Consider the following 23,185-nt stretch of genomic DNA (forward strand, 5'->3'; position numbering starts at 1 on the left):
TCTGTCAATCCCGTGTGGTGGCTGGTGTGCAACGGCCACCCCACGTTAAAAAAATCCCTGCACAGGCATCTTCCACCTTTGAGGATGTAGTTCGGGTTCTTCTTTCGAAACACCTGTGAACTCATCCTTTTTTTGGCGTGGAAGCAAGTCATCCTCATTTCGAAGGACCACCTATGATGATGATGACTAGAGGAGATTTATTAGAATGGTACCAGGGGTGAGGGACTTCAGTTATGTGGAGAGCCTTTTTAAAAAAAAAGTTCATGGGATGTGAGCGTCGCTGGCAAGGCCAGCATTTTATTGCCCATCCCTAATTGCCCTTGAGAAGATGGTGATGAGCTGCCTTCTTGAACCGCTGCAGTCTGTGTGGTGAAGGTACTCCCATAGTGCTGTTAGGGAGGGAGTTCCAGGATTTTGACCCAGCGATGAAGGAATGGTGATGTACTTCCAAGTCAGGATGGTGTGTGACTTGGTGGGGAACGTGGAGGTGATGGTGTTCCCATGCGCCTGCTGCCCTCGTCCTTCTGGAGGTGGCGGGTTTGGGAGGTTGCTGCCGAAGAAGCCTTGGCGAGTTGCTGCTCTGCATTTTGTAGATGGTGCACACTGCAGCCACAGAGAAAGACATTCTCAAATAAGTAAGACTTAGAGTCTTGTGTGTCAGATCACAAGATTGTGAGCACGTGTCAAAAGCCCTCCCGCCAGTCTCAGACTTACTTGTTGGCTGTCAATAACCCTCCAGGCTTCGTGGCGCTGACTGAGGAGGGCCAATGCGAGCTATGGTACTGGTGTCCATCTTGTCTTTTGGTTGCAATTCGTTGTCAACAGTCCTGAGAAAAGAGAGGGGGGGGGGGGTGGGGGGAGGTGAGAAAATCCCCAAAGCTCACGAGATTTGCCATTGCTTCCTCGCGTGCGCGGGCAGATTTTTTTTCGCCCGGTGGCCCGTACGCACCGCTCGTCGCTCGCGCGCACGCACCGCTCTCATCGCCATGCGCACGCGCACGCCCGCAAAAGAACGCCTTTCAACCGAACTCGATAACCGGAAGCTAGTGGCGGCTGATGGACCTGCGCGTTGACCAATAGCACGCCGATCCGACAGGCGAAGGGGCGGGAGGGCGGGACGGTCGGCCCAATCAGCTGAGCGGCACAGGAAGGAAGGGAGGGGGCGGGGTGGGTTTTGTGCCCGGTGCTCAAGGTTGGTTGAGCGGCGGTCTCTCTGGCGGTCGGTTTTAGGGATGTAAGTGGGGGACTGAAATGGCTGCCGAAAAGAAGCCGGAAGGTAAGGGGCTGAGGAGGAGGGGATGGAGGGGAAAATTTCAGCGTGTGACAAATCACTGATATTTAATTTTTTTATTGCGATGACAACCTTCGGGACGACGAAAAAAAAGCGAAATCTGACAGAACAAGGGGGTGTGAGGCGCTGCGAATGGAGCAAAAAACGGGTTATCTTAAATATTAAAACCCGCTGTGGGTGGAATATGGAGAAGGGCAATCGGTTTCCTCATAGAAATGGAGCAAATGTCTGAATATTTTTTTATCCTCAGCAAATTGTCACTTTTTATAGCGAGAGGGGGAAAATAATTATTATTAAAAAAAAAAATCAAATATACAAGGTTGTGTGGTGTTTGCTGGCGGTAAAATCCACAAGAGGGCGGTAACGGATTGTTTATCTGGTGTGAAAGTGATTTAACTCCTCTCACACTCTCAAATATTGAAATACTTTAAGTAATATACTCCAAAATAACGCGCAAGATCGTTATCGACAAGTGGACAATTGCATGCAACGAGTAGAGTCTGATTTATATTTTGGCTTAATTGTAGCTGGGATGCAAATTTGCAAAGGGTAAAAAAAAAATTGAGATTTATAGATTGAGTGTTTTCAACAATGTTACCAAAATCTGTGTGGAAAATATTGCTATCAGCAATTGAGATTACTGAATTAATAATCATTTTGTTTTGGGTTTAGAAGTAGATTCAGGCTCCAGGATAAAAATTCTGCACATTTTCAATTTGCTTGAATTTATAAACTTATTAGAAAAGTTATTTTTTTAAATGTATAACTTTTTTAAAGTGCAATGTGTTAAAAGACATGCTCCACGTTTCAATTATATACCATTTTCCTATTTTAATAAATATATATATCTTAACTTCAATTTTCAAACACTAATGCCTTTAAATTATAAATATGAAAATTTAATGACTCTTCCAAGTCGACTGTTCCCATAATGATAGTACAGTCTGTAATTTTCCTGTACACAACAATTTGTACAAATGAGAAAGCCATGCATGATATAGTAATTCCCAGTAAATTTTTGTATTTACGATTGTAAATTATTTATTCCATTAACAAAATACTGATTACACTGGTATATTTTACTTGCAGATTTGTAACATCTGAAACATTCTGTGTATACGTTACAGAAAAAACTAGTGACCTAGCAAAAATGTAGTAAGTTACTTGTAGATTTGTCGAATGTACAATGCTAGTGAAGATTCCCGGGAATCTAGGGCAAAGATTATCAAAATCAATTTTTTTTTAGTCAGTGGGATTTAAGAAAACAAACATAAAATCACTCATAATACCAGTAACCTAGAAACCAGTTTTTAAATACGTTGTATGATATCTGTGATTTTGTTTTGTGCTAAAATGAAAATTTAATCGTGCCAATCTAGGAATAGAAATTGTTCACTACTGTGTGTGCTGGGGTGCATTGGGACCTCCTTTTAAGGTTTTTATTGATGATTGTGAACATAATTTTTTGAAAATATAAGAGTTTTTAAATAAATTGGGGAGGAGGTAGCTTTAACCCTTTGTTTCACTGCTGCTGTTTGACATGTGAAGCATGTCTCGTAAGTAATGCATGATGTGGGCGCAAATCAAGCCTGGCTCTGTTCGAAGAAGAGCCAGTCTTTATTTGTGCCCATATGATGCGCAATGTGTTATTTCTTTTAAGGAAGCAGACTCTTGTTACACCTATGTAATATTTATCTTTCTTGGAAGATTTAGACTCGTATCAGAAATAATTGTGCCAATATCAATTCCATTGGACAAGACTATTTTGACTGCTGCTAGAAATTTTCTTCTGTCCTCTTGGCTGCTGGTTTTGCTCCTGATTAAATGATCAGTTTTTCTTTCAACAGAAGGACCAGGGCTCAGACTCCGAGAGACCCTGCTTGCTTCAAGTAGCTTCCTCTCTCCCCGATAGGCATTTGAGCAGCTTACGGTATTTCTGTCATACAACAATAGCAATGAATCAAACATTCAATGGTGAACTGTATTATCTGAGCGAAGCTGTCAGTTCAAGGAATCCTTTTGAAGTTTTGCCTATTCTCTGGCAACTTAGTACCAGTAATTACACCACTGCTGTTTGCAGAGGAAAATGAAATAAAGCAAAAATATCTATATGAAACTATTAAGTGTGCTTTTTTGTTTCAAGTGCTGATGGCAATAATATAAATGACGCAAATCAAGGTTACAGAAGCACAATGTTATAGTGAGGGAATTACTAGCTCATAGTAAAAAAAAAGACATACACTGTCACTTGGAAATTGGAAAATGCTGGTTGGGGCAATTTGGCAAAAATAACTTTCTTTTCTTATTCCTTCGAAGTTCCAAATGCCCCATCTTGTGTCCCCTCCCTCTCGGCACCTGCACTTATTTTTTCCCAGGGCTTCAGATCAGGGGAACTTCTCACCTCCCTAACCCTTCCATTCCTTCTGTAATCTACCCGCTTTTAAAACCCAGGCTTTGTGTCATCCAGTCGCTGCTTGATTCATCTTCTCTCCTCAGCCGTGATGCTATCCTGCACTATGGGCCTTTGCCGACCCAAGTTTCTCAATAAAATAAAAGAAAAATGGAAAGAATTCACTGATCCATTCGACAAGTCCTACAACCACTATTGCAAGCCTGTTGCTAAATAGACTAGTTCAGCCTGATCGATTGATGTTACTTTTGCGTAGGTTCGGTGTCTGTAAATCTTGAGGTTGTGTATTTGAAGTAGACTTTGTACGTTTAGTATTGACAAGACGTTAAGATGCACAAAAATGGAATTGTTGAAAATATGTTGGTACTGTGATTTCTCCACCCACCACCCCCCCTGCCCAGCCCCCACCCCCTGCCCAGCCCCCACTTGTAATGAATTGAACTGCGTCGATCATTAACGAAGGCAGAACGCCTCTGAATGATGGGTTAGTGGTGCCTATTCGCTGGTGTGCCATTTCATCACGAGTAAATGTATGTGTTTGTTTCCCCAATTGTCCTGTTTTCAACGTTTCCCCCCCCCCCGCCCCGGGCCACCCCCAGCTTTTCTGAATATTTTGATTCTTCCTTGTTGGGGAGCTGTTCTATGGGTGCCGACTACCTCTGGTACCTTGATCAAGGGTTCAGTCTCCATGTGTGAGCTAAGGCAGAGAATGGTGGCAGGCTATTTAATAACGGGGGAGTTACAGCCAATCCCAATCTTGTCCTCACATTTTCTAATGGGCACCATGACTGATTTCTCCCCAGCTCCCCCCCCCCCCCCCCAGCAACCTTCCCTTTTCCTAGCCTGGCAGTGCTATGATCAACACAGGTTGAACCTCCCTTCTCCAGAACCCTTGGGGCCTGGCCTGTTCTGTTTAAGGGATTTTTCTGCATGAGGGGTGGTCACATTAAATTGGATGGCACAGGTACTAAGCATGGGGAATATCATTGCTGGCTGGCTTGGGGCTGGGAGTGCAGCAGAGAGATCATGATGGGGATTGGGGGGCGGGGTGGGTCAGGCCAACGATTGCAGGAGTCGGCAGCGAAGAAGGACTTCAATTTGTTTATGTCGGAGTTCTGCGCGTGCGCCACCCGGTGGCTGGGAATGGTTCTGGATAAGGGAGTTCTGGATCAGGGAGGTTCAACCTGTAGTTTATTTGCAGAATTTTCTTTTCCTTTATAAGTTGGCAGATTTTAGGATATTGGAAAAATATGGTTCTTCACGTGTTTATCTGCAGGATTGTAAAAGGAAGGAATTTGCTTTGAAATTTTAAAAATTGGATTCCGGGAGTGTGGAAATGGTTGCTGCAGCTGTAATCTCTCATAAAATATGGCATTTACCAAATATGCTAATGAGACAAAGTGGTATAGTATTAGCATTGCTCCTAATTTGCCTTTGTAATTTGCTCCTCTGCCAGCAATTCTCAAAGAAGACTGGTATTGCAATGAATGTGCTGGTAACAGAAAGTGGAGGTGCCAGTGATATCTAGTGGCAGAAAATTGCTAGTACATTGGATGTGACAGTGACATGGTTACTGCACCAGAATAGGATTAAATTATGTTACCCGATCTAGATGTTTTGTGTATCATCTTGCTGGAATTGACATTTGGGCATTGGACAGTTCGCTGTACAGCCAGATGTAAAAGTGTTTAAAATAAATGAAATAAAACTACTAGTCTGGAAAAATGATTTATTGGTTGGTTGTTTTTGTTTGCCGGTATTTGCTTTGTGTTTTCCCCCTCTTACCAAGGAAAGTGCCAACTGAGCAGAAACACCATTTTTGGAAACTTCAAAACTTATTTTAATTTGATTAATGTTCGAGTTGCAAGTACAGCGTTGGCTGCAGTCAATGTGGTTTATTTATTCATTTCTCCAGTTGGGTATACTTGGAATAGAATGTAGATTATTGTAATTTAGCATCTTGTGACCGAGATGAGATTCCCCCTTCAAGAGCTGGTTGGTGAGCTTGATAAAGTGCAACATCCCCACCAACACCTGGGAGTACCTGGCCAAAGACCACCCTAAGTGGAGGAAGTGCATCCGGGAGAGCGCTGAGCATCTCGAATTTCATGGCCGAGAGCGTGCAGAAACCAGGCAGCAGAAGGAGCGTGCAAGCAAACCAATCACACCCATCCCTTCCTTCAACGACTGTCTGTCCCACCTGTGAGAGACTGTAATTCCCATATTGGACTGTTTAGTCACCTAAGCACTCATTTTTAGAGTGGAAGCAAGTCTTCCTCGATTTTGAGGGACTGCCAATGATGATGGTGAGCTGAGTTCTTTGAAGGCCATTGAACTGTCCTGTGTTTTGGAAGTGCAAATCATTTACCTGAATTAGGCTATTTTTTTTTTTGAAGTTATTGTTCGGATTTTGTGGTGGTAATGATGCCATCATTGCTGCTCTGAAACTGACTGACTAACTTCAGGATTTAGTGCCTGTGCAGATAAACGTGGAAATCCTGAAGTTGCAGTCAGTCATTCCCTGCTCTGCCACAGGCTGCGCTGTGGAACTCCTCATAGTCGGCAATCTGTGAAATCACTTGAACTGACGACAATGTCTCCTTTTCCACTCTAATATTGCTGTTAACCATCCCATTAAAAATTAAGCCTTGTTGGAATGGATGTAACTGGGGTTTTAATGGTGTGTTGACTGCTAAACAACTGTTCTGGCTCAAAAATGTTCATTTGTGGAAAGTCAAATTTCTCCATTAAAATATATTTTTTAAGTTTGTTAATGATATTTCAGCTTCTACCTTAAACCCATGTGTATTTCCCAATCTTTATTTTGTTCTGCAAATTTTAAAAAAAGTGAATGATAATCTGTGCTTTTTATTTCCTGGTTTGCTGTCTTGAGAATTCTTCAATGTGATTGGCTGCTTAGACAGCTTGATGACATCACTGCTAATATATGCAGGGATCCCCTTTTGACAGTACTAAATCGAATTAAGGTCGAGAAAACTAAAGTTTTTGTCACAGATCTTTGTGGGCAGCTTTCTTCGAGGTCAGTGGTGATTACCGGAGCTTCGCTGCTGACTGCAAATTCCGGGCTATTATATTGAGTGTACTTAGTGTTGCTGTATGCTATTTGCAAAATACACAGTTTAAAACAAAAAGTTTTGTTAAAACATCGACGTTCATGTTTTCTGTTGCAGTAGTCAGTTTTTTTCTTACTGATAACCATTGTTATTATAGTTTTATATATTCTGGAAAAGGCTTATTTTGGTACTAAATTATGGCATATTGACGCATGTGCCTTGGAAGAGTGGCATGCAAGTTCCACTTTCATGGTTATCGTCAGCACAGTACTCCGGATATTAATTGATTAACAAGTATATTAAAATTCCCTTGTCTGAGCCATAGAGAGCAGGAGGTCCCAGTCTTTCCTGGGTGAGCTGACGTCAGCCAGTATGATATTAAGGTGCTCATGCCACATCTGGGCTGGGGAAAGTTAGCCAAGCTTATTCCTCCTGATGTCTGTCTCGGGTAGCGACCCCTTTTCAGTATGTTGGGTTAGGACAGGATTGGTTCCACTCAGTCAATAGATTATTCAATCACTATCAATTTTCAGGCTCTCGAGTGAAGGGTAAGCACTTGGGTGAGGTACTTTGAGTTTAGTAAATTGAAATATTTTTGAACAGCAAAGTGCAAAGATTAGGAGCTTGGGTTTCCTCTGAAACCTGTAGTGAGATTGCACCTGTGTAGGCATGTACATGAAATGCAAGAATAAGCCCTTGTTCATGTGCAGTAATGCCATTGACTCTGGGTGGTGTAACTTCACTGGCATTCTTTTATAATCAAGAAATAAAACAGCCATGAATATGTGATTTAACACATGACATTTATTGCCTCTTCCCTCAACTCTCACTCAAAAGTGAGTTTGTTCCATTGTCTTGATCCTATCGGACAAATATTGTAGATTATGTGGAGCATGCTTTCAATATTGTACTTAGAATTTCAGTGAAGTGTAATGGTATGCATATGATGCAACAACTTGCATTTACAGAGTGCCTTAACATCCCAACATGTTTCATGGAAGTGTAGCAAAAAACATTTATGGCATGCCAAAGGAGGAGATATTTGGAGGAGTGACTAAGTGCTTGAGTTTTAAAGAGGGTATTAAAGGAGGACAGGAAGGTGGAAAGTCACAGGAATATAGGGAAGTAGTTGTTAATGGTGGAGTGAAAGGTATTTGGTGTGGGACAGGGTCCAAGCAGCAGTGTTTTGTATGAGTTGAGGTTTACAGTGGCTGGGGGATGGGAGGCCAGCTGGGAGAGCAGTGGAAAATTCGAGTCCAGAGGTGCTGAAGGCATGAATGAAGGTTTCAGTGGCCGATGGGCTGAGGTAGGGGTGGAGGCTGGTGATGTTCTGGAGATGGAGTAGGCAGTCTTTGTGATGGACAGGATATGTGATTGGAAAGGGGTGGGGGCCTTGGAAGTGATGGTGTGAGAGTGAGAAGAGAAGCCAAAATGAAAGATGTTCTGGCACCAATCGTATAGGTAACAGTGGAACTAAGCAAGGTGGTCCCAAGGAGCTGGACAGTGGAGGAGAAGCGTTTGGAGGAGCATGGTCTGGTTAACCACGTTAAAGTCTGTAGGGTGGATGGAGGGATAATTCACCATGGTCACATACTATACACATTTGAACTGTGCACCTACGCCTTTTGGTACATTTTGCCTTCCTAAAATTGGGCTTTGTCTGAAGAGGCCATTTTAAGCCGTTTAACAGTAACATGAAATACTAGTAGCTACAGGTGTGTCATTGATAGCGATCATGGTGGGGAAAATTCCTAATGCTGCCACCATTAGTCAGTGCGGTAATGAGTAAGGAATTTTGCAGAAAAAGTTTATTGGCCCAGCATTTAATAATTTACTTCAGCCTGTTGATAATGGTAACATTAGTGCCTGCACACATGTTCACATTAAAAGGATTTCCATTAAATGGTGCGTTCCTGAATAATGAAACCAATACATAAAAGTATCATGGCTTACAGGAATAGTTACTTCTGATGAATATTAAACATAATCCACATAAAATTGTATGCCATTTTTGGGAACACTTAAATATTGCATATTATCGCAACCAGGAAATGTTTTTTTTTCGTTCATGTACAACTTGGGCCTTGGGGAGAGGTGATGGCTGTCTGAGACTTTAAAGTGCATGACTGGTTCTAGATTATTGCCACTGGATTAAACCCAGATTATGAGAGATAATTGCAGCCATCAGCAGTAGCAGAGTAATCTTTATCAAGTGATCCTGGAGTGAAATTATAAGTGTCTGATAATGCACTGCTTGAAGAATATCTACGCCACAAAGACCAGGAAGGTTCCAATTTGATCTTTGGTCTGTGCTGAGTTTGCTAGTCTAAGCCGGATGATGATGACATAGGAGCTTTAATTGACCTCGAGATCCCTGGACCAGGGAGGCAAAAAATTGACCCAGCATTCCTGCTTCTGATTACAATCCAGTGACTCCTGGTCTCTGTTTGTGTGGGCATATGCACGTGCATACACAAACACACCTCGGGTGGTACATGATGTCCTCTGCGTGTGAACAGCTTGCTCTGTAACTCATGAAATGAAGTATAACCAGTTGAGCAAGGTGTTGAGGGCATCCACTGTCCATAAAACTCTACCCCAGCATGACTCCGTGCCTTTGTGGGGTGGGGAGATGGGCATTGGATATTTGGAGCTTATTCCTTGGACCACTAGCTGGGTTCACAGCCTTGTCCAGTCTGGTTTTTTGCTCGTGAGTCATGTCAAATGTATACATGTATATTTTTATATATGATTGATAAAACATTTATTCATGGATTGAGGATATAACATATTAAATGAGGTGTGTTTGCATTTATTTCTGAGCCTGCTTGATAACTTTTTAAAAAGGTTTGTAAGATATTGGTGCTTTTTGGGTTGCCTAATTTTGGTTTTGCATAATTTCTAAAATGCAATGTATTTTTTTTTTTGCTTCAGCACACTATACATCTGAGACAAACTGATGTATGATTTCTGTGCTTTGGTTTAATTTTGTTCTGTAGCATTAAGTACATTATGTTGCTGTATAATTAGGTGTGGAGGACAGCCAGTATCTCTGGTTTGAGACCTTGTTCCCGTGGGACACTGAAGCCTTCGAGCTCCAATTACAATAGCAGCATGTTTTTGGGAGATGATGCTGAGAACAAAAGAGAGAGAAGTTTGTAGTCCGATAAAGCAAAAATTGAGGGAGAAGAAGAAAAACCCAGGACTGAGCCCCACAGATTGACTTGAACTTCAGGGATCCTGAGCTTTTTTATACTTCCCCTTCTTCCATGTAGAAATAAATTATTGATAAAATAGCGCTTCTAGGAAAATAAATATATGAAATAACTTCAGTTCATTGGAGTGTTGACAGTAATGGATGATTTTTGTTTCATTTTTTATCTAGCCTGCACTGAGCATTACAGTAGGAACAGATTGGTTTGGATAGATTGCAAAGGTGGTTTCCTCTGCAATGCCCTGTCACTACATCTCCTGCAGAGCACCCAACTGCCCTCACCTCTCGTCCCAATCAGGAAACATTTCATTTCCAGTCAGACACCCATTAGTCTTTCGGAGCTAGCAATGTCAAACTTCTGATTCCATTCAGGATTCATTTGAGGTGGAGACTAGATTGAGTGTGTAGTTCACATGTGATCCACTAACCCATAGCCATTTGTTTCCCCATGCTTGACTTGGAGTTACTGTCAAATACTGAAATGGTTAGTGCTTCTCCGTGTAGGGAAACGGCTCTAAAAGCCCAATGGAGCGTTTTCGTGCAGACCCGTGGTTTTCAAACATTTCAGTGTGGGGGGAATCCCGTGTAAAAGGAGCTCGCTTCCAAGACCTGCTGTCCTAATTTCCACAGTACAATGTCAGCAATCCTAAAGAAAATAGTGCTATCGTTGCAGAAAATGTTGTACTGCAAGAAAAATAATGTGCCAGTAGGGCAACAAATGCAGAACAAAATTACAAATCCGATGACTGACGACTCCCTAGGGTTTGGTATCTATGGTTTGAAAATCTCTGATCTAGGCTAAAGGACATTGATAAAGTTACTGCCATTAAAAGGGTCAAATTGGAAATGAAAGACCAAAGAAAAAAATAATTCCAAGAATTAAAGGAAAAGATCAGGGGGGAGGTGAAGTCATCAAGCACATGTTCCTTTCTCCTTTTGGATCTGAGTTCCAATACAGCCTAGTGTGGTGGGCTGAAAGCCTCATCTGCCTGCTGGTTTTGAGTCTGTGAAATGAGTTTGATCAGTCTCAATGCAGTTTCTAATAGGTAAGAGCCCACAATGCAAACCAGTCCATAATTTGGTTTATGCTGAATTGACTGTAACTCTTAGGGGCCACAAGCATAGCGAGTTTGAGAAATAGATGTGTGCATTAGGGGTGGTCCTCTGAGGTTGAGATGAGGAAACATTGTTTTTGCAGAGTATGGATGCTTTCCTCTGATTTTAACTGGGAATGTTTGATGCTGATCGTGCAAAAAGTGGAAGGATGTTTAATTTTTGCAGCACTGGCGTCCTTTACCTTGATGAGCACAAAATACACAGAACTACAGTATTTGTATCAGTCATTTGTCAGTGTAGATGACATTGTGCACTGACTACATGGAGTGTCCTGGGTGTTTGTGCTTTTCTGACATCCACAACCAGAAATTAAAATATACTGACAACTGAACAAAACACCTTTTACAAGCTCTACAATGCAAAATGATTTCAGTGCTGCACCTTTTTTTTGGTTCAGGTGACAGTCTTGCAGTTTATGACATGACTTGAACGCACTTCATGAGATAGCACTGCCTTATAATCACTTCTGGGTGTATCTTATTCTGGATGTAGTATATGTTTATATAATGTTGAAAAGTCATGAAATAACACAAAAATAGGCATGTATGTCTTAAGGAAGAAATGGGAAAGAATTGTCGATTTGCTATATGACCTGTTGAGTAGAGAACAAGGAAACCAGGGCTCTTCTGAAGATTTGGACCCCTGATCTGAGATGAGGTAACTAATCTCCACCAGAGCAGTACTAGGGACCTGCAGTACAGCTCAGTATCCCTATGTTGGGAAGGAGAAATTTGCCACTGTTCTTCCAGTTATGTGTGGATGCTGAGTGAAGATGAGATCAGGCTTAGAGTATGATGCTCTCCACGGTCAAAGATCTTGACTATACTCAATATTTCAGCTTGAACATGAATAATGGCCACTTGAGTGAGTTACAGAAGGATGACTTGCTCGTAGAACTATACTTCAACAAGGAGTCAGCACTTCTCTGGGATGAAAAGAATATGCAGGTCTTGTTCAATCTTTTGGTGTTCAGCCAGCTGTCCACAACTCCCAAACCTTCCATCTCAGTCAATTATGTTATAATAATGTATCTTGTTCTGTTCATATGATTTAACTTTTTCCTTCATTTTCTTCATATTTTTGGGCTGGAAATTAAGTGATTAATTTGCAGCGGTGAATAGTGCCAATGCTTCCTTTTTAATGGGAAAATAAATGTTCATGAAAGTGTTTTACCAGGGGCAGAATATATATTTGCTGCTCTCACTTTGTTCGTCAATGGGGTAAGATGGGACATTCTCTTTATTTCAATTTTGATCATCTCGTCTCCTGAATATACTCGTTCATACTGGGCTACAGTTTCAGCAGTGCCAGCCACCCTCTGGTACCTCACCACTTGGCCATTCTTTATGTGAGCCTGTATGGTGAGTGTTGAGAGACTGCGGCGGTATCGCAGGCTAGCTTGATCTTGTCTTCGCCCAATACTCACACAGTTGCACTTTGTAGCAGAGGCTACGGGATAGTTTTTCCCCCTCCCTCGCTCAATGGTCCTGAGGTTATCTGTAGCACCCCAACTGCAGCCTGGCTGAGATCATTTAATTCAGCATAGTCTGGGGATCAAACTGTTCTGCATGAGTTGGTTCCACAGTACACATACAAATTGAGACACTGAAGTAGAATTACTCCTGTTTAATGATTTTATGTGTAAGTCAGGACATGGGAATTTATAATGAAAATACAGAAGGCAAAATGTGTGCCATTAAAATGGGGACTGAATGGCGTTAGTGTGCCCCGGTCCAATTTTGCCCCATTTTTTGACTCCGGTTTATTTGAAGAACATATATTTGGTCTTGTCTCACCATGTGCAATTTCATGGGTGATCGATTAGTAAATTATTAAAGATCTTTAGACTTCAAAACCCGATTTCCCGTTGTCAGATTTTTTTGTCACACTATTGTCAATTTTTTCCATTATATTCCTTTGCCTACATTTATAATGGAAATTTGCCGATGTAAGCTTGACACACTGCAATTACACCCTCCTGCCAGTGGTGGTGATGCGACTTAGTTTTGTGTCCCAGCTCCTCAACCTGTACTGCACAGAAATATTTTGATAATCTTATGTCTGTGCACCCTGGCCCGATTATTACCCATCCTGTAAGCCCGCATCTGAAGACTACATTTGCTCTTGACTTCTTGTGTGCAATGCAATGGAAGATCAGACACTATATATAGATATGCAAAAGATCAGCAATATATTATATATAGATATGCTTTAGGTTTGATGAAAATAGGGTTTTTTTTTTAAAGCTTTAACAATAGTGCAGTATTTATTTTACACTTTGTTTTGAATCGCATGTATTTTTAAAACTTGAATTTCTCATTTTCCTGGAACCCCAGGCTCTCACTGGAGTGTGGTTCCATAGGTGTTGGTCATTCATTCTCTCTTACCTTGGCCAAATGGTAATTCTTCGACCCTGGGGGTATTTTGTTCAAGCCTGATCCTGCTCACATGGATGTCCATGCATGTGTGCTTTCCAGCAGGTGTCAATAGATTGTGGTCAAGAGTGGGAACCCTGATATTTTTCACTTTACCTGGTGCTAAGGCAAATTGTAAGCCATACAGTTACCCTGGCTGCGATGAACTAACAGCACAAACCAGCAATCGAAGGTCGGGAGCTTCTGGCTTAGTGCTACACTGAGCAGTGATTTTACTCACCAGACCACTGGGTTTTGGCACTTGAAATTTTTGAAGAGTTCATTTTCCAAGGATTTTTCTTGGAAAAATGCCAAGGATTATTTTTGTCGTCTGAAGTACTTGGATGCATGTAGGAGGACTGTGTCTGGGGGAAGGTCCAAATGTTTTTGGTCAAAAGAAATTGCTGTTTGGAGACAAAAATTATGATTTTGAACCAAGTGCCAAGCAGCATGTATATTCAATAAGTCTCAACCATGTTGACAGCAGTATTTGCCTATTGTGCCTTAAGCAGTTTTCTTTGAGATGATACTAGTGATCCAAATGTTTTTTTTTAAGTAAAGTAAATTACTATTTTACGATTGTTCTTGGGACTTGATGTTAACGCAGCAAATCAACTGGCTGACCAGTCGTTGAATATATGATGCATCATAGACTGCTACAGCACAGAAATGGGTTATTTGGCCCATGGCTTTTTATATATAATCCCATTTGCTCCCCAATTCCTTAAATGTTCCTCTTTTCAAGCAATTATTTAAGTGTGTGTGATTTAGGACTGAGATGGGAAATTTCTTCACTCAACGGGTTGTGAATCTTTGGAATTCTCAATCCGAGAGGGCTGTGGATGCTTGATCGTTTAGTATATTCAAGACAGAGATCGATAGATTTTTGGATATCAAGGGATATGGGGATAGTGTGGAAAGGTGAAGGTGAAGTTGAGGTAAAAGATCAGCCATGATCTTATTGAATGACACAGCAGGCTCGAATGGCCTACTGCTGCTTCTATTTCTTATGTTGTTGTATCTGTTGGCTTCCAGTCCCCTAATGAAAACAAAGAAAGAACTTGCATTTATATAATGCCTCTCACATCCTCAGGATATGCCAAAGGACTTTACAGCCAATGAAGCACTTTTGAACTTGTAGTTACTGTTATGTCGGAAATGTGGCAGCCAATTTGTGCACAGCAAGGTCTCACAAATAGCAGTGGAATAAATGATATCATCTGTTTTATGTGCTGGTTGAGCGATAAATGTTGGCCAGAATCCTTCCATGGCCTTGCCCCTCCCGAACTGGTTAACTTCCTGATAGTCCTTCAATGCCAACCCCTCAAGATGCTTCCTGAGCATCCCCCCCATGCTGTCTTCACCATACCATTGGCAGATGTGCTTTCCCTCGACCTCTCCAGCCCACACTTTTGCTTTAATACCCTCCTTTAAACGCTAGGCCCCGAACTTGGTGGACTCACCCCCGACTGCCGCCGAGTTTTCTGGGCAGTCTCCCCTTGGTGCCAGTTTCGTGGAGGCCTCCCGCCGGCAGGGAGGGAAGACCGCTGGGAACTGCCTGCTGACGTCTGCTAGCGCGCAACTGATTTAAGTGTCCTCCCGCCCACCAAGCTGCCAGTTTGCTCCGGGCGGGAGTCGGCAGCAACAGGGGGAAGGACCGCCGAGTGGAGGCAGCTCTAACCTCAACGGTAAGTATGAAGACTTGCAAAAAAAGGTTAGTAAACTTTTTTTTTTTTTGCAGCGATTCAGGTAGATGGGGATCCCCTGAAGGTTTTCCAGTGGTTTCTTTTGTATAAATTTTTATTTTTATCTGTTGTGTGTGTGTCCTGCTCTCTTTTCCCCCCGGGCCCAACTCAATCCTTGGCGTTGCTTTGCCGAGGATTGCATTTGCGGTTGAGATTGGGAGCTCCCACCTGCTGCCGCCCAGATTCATGCTGTAAATTGTATTTTGCCACCAGGCGGTCATTCCAGGACTTTTTAACGAAACTGCCGTCTCTCAGCGGTCCTTTGGGTGGAACTTAGGCGGAACTTGGCTTCCACCAAGTTCGGGCCCTTAAGTTTTTAGTCACCCCTCCAAATATCTTGTTCTTTGGTTTGGCTTCCATTTAATCCCTTGTGCCTCTATGAAGTGCCGAGGGATATTTTTCTACATTAAAGACATTATATAAGTGCAAGCTATTCTTGTTGGCGGCAGGTTTTAAATTGTTTGATCAAGAAACTTGCTGGTTCCTGGTGGAGTGGAGATTCAAAGCAGTTGGGAGTAGGCTCCTCTCATAGCTCAATTGGATAAGGCTGTGAGCAGCTGAGCCATACAGACGAGAAGCACCCAGATTTGATTATTGTTCAGTGTTGAGATAGCTGACGTGTCCTGGGGCAGTGGTGGAGCATTTCATTTGGCCTTTGCAACTCACGTCGAGGGCAGAGAAAAATCAGCTCGTGCCCCCACTTCCAATTGCAAGCCAGTGATTCCTTTTTGGAAATGTAAGCGTCTCAACATTGGACGAGGGCTAGATCAGGCTCGCCAGGGATTCTATCTTCCCTTTCATAATTGAATAGCTTACCATAATTGAATAGCTTGCCAGTGCTCACTGTCTAAATTCACACATGAAGAATGACTACACAGTAGAGATACTGGCAGGTGACCACGTACCCAAAAAACATACTCTAGCAAAGTCTCCATTCATCAAGGTTAGAAAATTGGTGTTAAAAAAGGCAAGTAGTAAAGTTGTGGTGGTAACATTGGTCTCTCACATCAGTTGCGCTCATTTTCATAGCTCTTTTGTTAATTATACTGCTGAGTCTGGTGGACCAGTACTCATTTGGAATTAATAATGCTGCCACTGATAAGTATACATTATCACCTTTGTATAATGGGTTTCTGCTTTGAATTGCAGAAGAAAATGTAATTTAAAAAGTTTTAATATATATGTAAATTAAATACATTGCAAGCTATTAATATGCAATTCCAAATAAGAATGATTCTAAACTGCTGAAGCGTGCCCAGAAAAGTATTAGGGTTTTGAGTTTTAAAAAAAGGATGCAAGAGTGTTTGTCAATATCATTTCACTCTCCTGTTGTAACTTGCTACCCAGAGCAAAAATGAAGTGTTGCACCAAGTGTTAACACATTAGTAAATAAGAGCAACTGTAATTAGTAACTAGTTGTTTGTTTAGAACTCTTCCACCAAATGAGACCGGTCAGTATTTATCGCAGCAGCAGCATGTGAACTATACTTCATACACAAAGAACAATGAACTTTCAAGACAGCAATTAACACTGGCAGAATTTCCACCATTCTCCCTCTTCCTTTCTCCTGAACAAGCATGTTGCATAGGTGTGGTGCTATGGATGCTGGTATTCAAATAATCTTATCCATAATCCAATGTCCAGATGTACATGCTTCCCAGCAGGCAAGGGTGCTACAATAGTAATGAGGAAAGAAACTGTGCTTGGGGATGAAGTGACCAAATGTAGATTGGTATAATTTATGGCAAAACTGTCATTGTCTTTTGAAATGGTGCACTCCAGAATAGAGGATGGTTATTAATCCAAGATCAGTAGAAATTACAATTAGGTATTATTAATGCTTAACTGTAGGATTTTAGTAGCAATAATGAAAAGTCCATCCGGCTCTGCCTATACCTTTTTCAGAGATCGCCCCTTCCCCTTAACTTCTCTATCTCTTTACTTTTCAGAAATGCATTTAATTATCTCATTAAACCATCTATACTGTCTACTTGGAAGCTAGATTAAAAACATGAGTAAGAAAGGAATATGTTGACAGGATGAGATGAAGAAGAGTGGGAGGAGAATCGTGTGGAGCATAAATACCAGCATGGACCTTTTGGGCCAAATGGCCTGTTAGTGTGGTGTTAGTACTTTGTAATACATTAGAGCTAGAATTTTGGCGACTTTGCGACCGGGTTTTCGTTGCAATTTGACCCTCCGCGGCGAAAACCTGGTCAGCGGGAGCTTCGGGCGGCGCTTCCATGTACCGCCGAGGAGAGGTGCGCTGACGTGCAAGGCCGCAGATTGCGTAACTGTCGTAATTTCGGCACACTTTGCCACACCGAGTATACCGTTGGGGTCAAACCGGTGGTGCAGCCCTGCCAGCAGCGGTAAGTATGAAGACCTGCAAAAAAAGGTAAGTTAAAGTTTTTATTAATTATTTTTCAGCAATTTAGTAGGTAAGGATTTTGTGAATGTTTTTTGCAATTTAAAAATCCTCCCCCCACCCCCCACAGACTAAAGTTGCTGAAACTCACAGTTTGCACCGCAAATTCTCGTGCAACGCTGAGTTCACCGATAGTACAGGCCGAAGCTTAGGCCTAAAAACGGTAACTCAGTGAAAACGGTAATTTTGGCGTAAAACTACCGTTTTCGCCGACAAACAAAATTCTAGCCCTAAACATCTGCCTGCTCAGATATTTCAGGTGGAGCTTGGAGATCTCATGGCATTTAAAAAAAAAAGACCAGGGAATACTCCTGGTCAAATTACTCTCTGTTGGGCTGATTGGCCTGTTTATGTGATGTAAATACTATGTAATACTTTAAGTGGCTGTCTCTGGCAACTTATTCCACAACAGGATTACCCATTGGGTGAATAAGTTCCACTTGAGTATCCTCTTAGTTTCTTGATTTTTAATTTGTCCCATTTGGATTTTATGCCTTGTTCTGCTGTTGTTGAGACAAAACGATACACATGTAGTGGATGTACAGACAGTAGAATCTTGTTTATGTCAATAGGTCGAGCAGACAAATGTTGCATCTAATCAGCCTTGCATACTGGGTTGAGGTTTTGATGTTTTGAAGCTTTGTTAATTTAGCAATCCATATTTTCACTTTTTTACATTTTTTTGGACTGTTTTCCCAGCTCAGTTCTTGTTGACATACATTTCGAAAGTTGGAGCTTTCCAAAATAGTGCTCTCACAGCTCTATTTGGTGGTCGTTGCACCATTATTGAGTCATCTCGGCTCTTGATTAGGTTGTCTAATTTGAAATGTACTGACAGCCATCCAGTATCCTTTCTGTCTTTCGTGTTTCTGTTGAAATAAAGCCTGTGGCTAATTTGGTTTAATTTGGCAGAGATTTGATTTCGGGTTTAACGAAACTGGCAAGTGGCAGAAGCAAGTAATTGATTTGTGTACTGGTTGCTTTCACCAACCCAACAGTAATGAAGGGTTCACTTTTATAACCCCTTAAACGACACTTGTGTCTTGCATTAGTCATCTGCTTTCAACACAGTGTACTAAAGACAATATGCAGTTATCGGCAGCAAAATACTGTGGATGCTAGAAATCTGAAATAAGAACAGAAAATGCTGCAAATACTCAGCAGGTCAGGCAGCGTCTGTGAAAAACTGTTAACGTTTCAAATCGTTCTGATGAGGGGTCAACGACCTAAAACGTTAACTCTGTTTCTCCACAAATGCTGCCTGACCTGCTGAATATTTCTTGCATGTTCTGTTTTTAATGCAGTTATCATCCATGACTTCATCGATCCAGGTGATTTTGAAAGAAAGTAACTTCAGATACTTGAAATTTATCTTGTCGATCAACAGGTGCACACTTTTATAGTGAAAGTATAAACTGTATTTGGGGATATTGTTTTTTTTTTTAAAACTGTTTGGAAGGAAAATTGAAAGTATTGCTATTTGGGGCGACTACATTTAAAAAAAAAAAAGTTATTTTGTTTCTTGACTGGATAGTTTTGACAATTTAACTTTCTAACTGGTACATTTCATTATTCTCTGGTTTAAAGTTGATGAAGCTAGCATTCCCCCAATAGTTCAGTATGCGCTCCATTGTGTTCTGCTGAGCAATATTGACCAGGAAAGTCCCATGTTAAATCTCTTGATCAGCACAAGGTTAATTCATCTCAGCCAGTGAACTTTACGGGTTCTTGGACGAGGGAAGGAAAATGAATCCCAAATTGATGCGTGGTGTGTGTGCGCGCGCGCGTGTGTCGGGTGCAACAGGATTGGGCTCAACTGTGATGCTTCCCATTGTCAAATAGCTCACCAACACTCTGTTTAGGCTCAGATGTGAACAATGGCTACTTGGGCAAGGTACCAACTATTCTCCAACAGATGCAATACAGGAGAAAACTGGCAAAATACACATTTATTATATTATTTATATTTATATATATATATATAGATATATATATATATATCTATATATATATATATATCTATATCTATATATGTGTATATATAGGGTGTATATATACTGGATGCACCAACCAATTGATTGATAAGGATTAAGTGCACCTTTTTGTTTCATCAATGGTAGTTTATGGTGATTGGGGTTGAGCGACATTACTTATGATAATATACCATCTGATTATTGATGTATGCATTTTTATCATGCCTTTCATATTGATATATAAAATATTTTCCACAATGAATTAGAAGGTTTTACTATATTAAATTAGTGATCAGTATTTCATTCGAAGTGTGACATTAGATTTTGGAGAATTTAGTGCCTGAATTGACACTTTTTTGCACAGGGCTAATGTGCAAACACTTATGAGTTTGCTTTAGGTGTTTTTATTAAACAAACAAGGGTATCCTGCTTGTATTCAGATGTAGTGTGAAGCTTGAGTCATCGGGTTTCAGATTTGGGATGATAGTATAGTAGTGAAGTCAGACCAATCACAAAAATAGCCCTTGTTCCCAAAAAGCAATAATTAACAGGTGATAAAAGTATTTGAAAATTGTAAAATAAAAATATGAAGAAAATAGGAGTAGGTCATTATATGAAGTAAGTGGCTATCTTCTGCAGGATTTGAGCACATAATCTAAGATGACACTTCAGTGAATTACTGAGGAAAGGCTGCATTGCCAGAAGTACCATCATTTGAATGAAACATTCAGATGATAATGGAATCCTTACTCAAACATGTAATAGAAAAACATCTAGAATCTGAAAATATATTAGAGTATTCAGCACGGATTCCAAAAGCGAAGGTCATGCTTGACCAACCTTATTGAATTATTTTGAAGTACCAGAAAGAGTAGATAAGGGTAATGTAGCAGACGTAATGTATTTGGATTTCCAAAAAGCCTTTGATAAGGTACCGCATAGTAGACTTATTACTAAGGTCAGAACATGTGGAGTCAGGGGACAAGTAATAGAATGGATAGCAAGCTTGCTACACAACAGAAAAAAGTAGGGGTTAAAGGTGGTTACTCAGATTGGGATATGATGGAAGTGGTGTTCCACAAGGATCGGTGCTGGGACAACTGTTGTTCACCATTTACATAAACTATTTGGACTGGGAATCAGAAGTACAATTTCAAAATTAGCAAATGACACCAAATTGGAAGGTGTAGTTAATACAGAGGAGGACTGTGGCAGACATTAATAAACTTGTAGAATGGGCGTGTGGTAGTACATTTTGGTAGGAAGAATAAAGGGGCCACATACTTCATGGAAGTGTCTAAATGGGGTAGAGGGATCTGGGGATACAGATACACAAATCACAAAGTCTTGACGCAGGTTAATAAGGCCGTAAAAACGCAAACAAAACACTGGGGTTCATTTCGAGAGGAATAGATTTTAAAAAGCAGAAAAGTTCTGTCAAACTTGTATGCAATGTTAGTTAGATCACACTTGAAATACTGTGCACAGTTCTGGTCTCCATATTATAAAAAGGATATCGAGGCACTGGAGAAAGTTCAAGAAAGATTTACTAGAACTGAGACCTATCAGGAAAGATAGAACAGGATGGGGCCCTCTTTAGAAAAGAGAAGACCGAGGGGTGACCTGATAGAGGTCTGTAAGATTATGAAAGTGTTTGATAGAGTAGAAACATAGAAAATAGATGCAGGAGTAGGCCATTCGGCCCTTCTAGCCTGCACCGCCATTCAATGAGTTCATGGCTGAACATGCAACTTCAGTACCCCCTTCCTGCTTTCTCGCCATACCCCTTGATCCCCCTAGTAGTAAGGACTTCATCGAACTCCCTTTTGAATATATTTAGTGAATTGGCCTCAACTACTTTCTGTGGTAGAGAATTCCATAGGTTCACCACTCTCTGGGTGAAGAAGTTTCACTTCATTTCGGTCCTAAATGGCTTACCCCTTATCCTTAGACTGTGACCCCTGGTTCTGGACTTCCCCAACATTGGGAACATTCTTCCTGCATCTAACCTGTCTAAACCCGTCAGAATTTTAAACGTTTCTATGAGGTCCCCTCTCATTCTTCTGAACTCCAGTAAATACAAGCCCAGTTGATCCAGTCTTTCTTGATAGGTCAGTCCCACCATCCTGGGAATCAGTCTGGTGAATCTTTGCTGCACTCCCTCAATAGCAAGAATGTCCTTCCTCAAGTTAGGAGACCAAAACTGTACACAATACTCCAGGTGTGGCCTCACCAAGGCCCTGTACAACTGTAGCAACCCACCTCCCTGCCCCTGTACTCAAATCCCCTCGCTATGAAGGCCAACATGCCATTTGCTTTCTTAACCACCTGCTGTACCTGCATGCCAACCTTCAATGACTGATGTACCATGTCACCCAGGTCTCGTTGCACCTCCCCTTTTCCTAATCTGTCACCATTCAGATAATCGTCTGTCTCTCTGTTTTTACCACCAAAGTGGATAACCTCACATTTATCCACATTATACTTCATCTGCCATGCATTTGCCCACTCACCTAACCTATCCAAGTCACTCTGCAGCCTCATAGCATCCTCCTCGCAGCTCACACTGCCACCCAACTTAGTGTCATCCGCAAATTTGGAGATACTACATTTAATCCCCTCGTCTAAATCATTAATGTACAATGTAAACAGCTGGGGCCCCAGCACAGAACCTTGCGGTACCCCACTAGTCACTGCCTGCCATTCTGAAAAGTCCCCATTTACTCCTACTCTTTGCTTCCTGTCTGACAACCAGTTCTCAATCCATGTCAGCACACTACCCCCAATCCCATGTGCTTTAACTTTGCACATTAATCTCTTGTGTGGGACCTTGTCGAAAGCCTTCTGAAAGTCCAAATATACCACATCAACTGGTTTTCCCTTGTCCACTCTACTGGAAACATCCTCAAAAAATTCCAGAAGATTTGTCAAGCATGATTTCCCTTTCACAAATTCATGCTGACTTGGACCTATCATGTCACCTCTTTCCAAATGCGCTGCTATGACATCCTTAATAATTGATTCCATCATTTTACCCACTACTGAGGTCAGGCTGACCGGTCTATAATTCCCTGTTTTCTCTCTCCCTCCTTTTTTAAAAAGTGGGGTTACATTGGCTACCCTCCACTCAATAGGAACTGATCCAGAGTCAATGGAATGTTGGAAAATGACTGTCAATGCACCTCCTTAAGTACTCTGGGATGCAGTCCATCAGGCCCTGGGGATTTATCGGCCTTCAATCCCATCAATTTCCCCAACACAATTTCCCGACTAATAAGGATTTCCCTCAGTTCCTCCTCCTTAATAGACCCTCTGACCCCTTTTATATCCGGAAGGTTGTTTGTGTCCTCCTTAGTGAATACCGAACCAAAGTACTTGTTCAATTGGTCTGCCATTTCTTTGTTCCCCATTATGACGTCTCCTGATTCTGACTGCAGGGGACCTACGTTTGTCTTTACTAATCTTTTTCTCATTACATATCTATAGAAACTTTTGCAATCCGCCTTAATGTTCCCTGCA

General features: G+C 41.4%; 2 protein-coding genes across 3 annotated transcripts in view; one reads left to right on the forward strand and one right to left on the reverse strand.

Annotated features, from left to right (window-relative positions):
* The window catches only part of LOC139228918 (dnaJ homolog subfamily C member 11), a 73,049-nt gene extending 72,222 nt beyond the window's left edge, over nt 1–827 (reverse strand). The window contains exon 1 of the mRNA XM_070860438.1: nt 715–827. The gene's annotated coding sequence lies outside the window, so the exon portion shown is untranslated. The remainder of the gene's footprint in view (nt 1–714) is intronic.
* A 363-nt stretch (nt 828–1,190) lies between these two features.
* camta1a (calmodulin binding transcription activator 1a) overlaps nt 1,191–23,185 on the forward strand; it is a 1,521,665-nt gene continuing 1,499,670 nt past the window's right edge. Inside the window, exons 1-2 of one of the 2 annotated variants that reach the window (XR_011587640.1) lie at nt 1,191–1,276; nt 3,139–3,407. Coding sequence is in view for 1 of the 2 variants with exons in the window: in XM_070860435.1 (XP_070716536.1) it covers nt 1,252–1,276 (25 nt within the window). In the remaining variant the exon portion in view is untranslated. Of the gene's footprint in view, nt 1,277–3,138; nt 3,408–23,185 lie in introns of those variants that run through there. The other variant, XM_070860435.1, reaches the window with a different exon arrangement.

This window comes from Pristiophorus japonicus, chromosome 18 (genome assembly GCF_044704955.1).
Source record: "Pristiophorus japonicus isolate sPriJap1 chromosome 18, sPriJap1.hap1, whole genome shotgun sequence".
Taxonomy (NCBI): Eukaryota; Metazoa; Chordata; class Chondrichthyes; family Pristiophoridae; genus Pristiophorus; species Pristiophorus japonicus.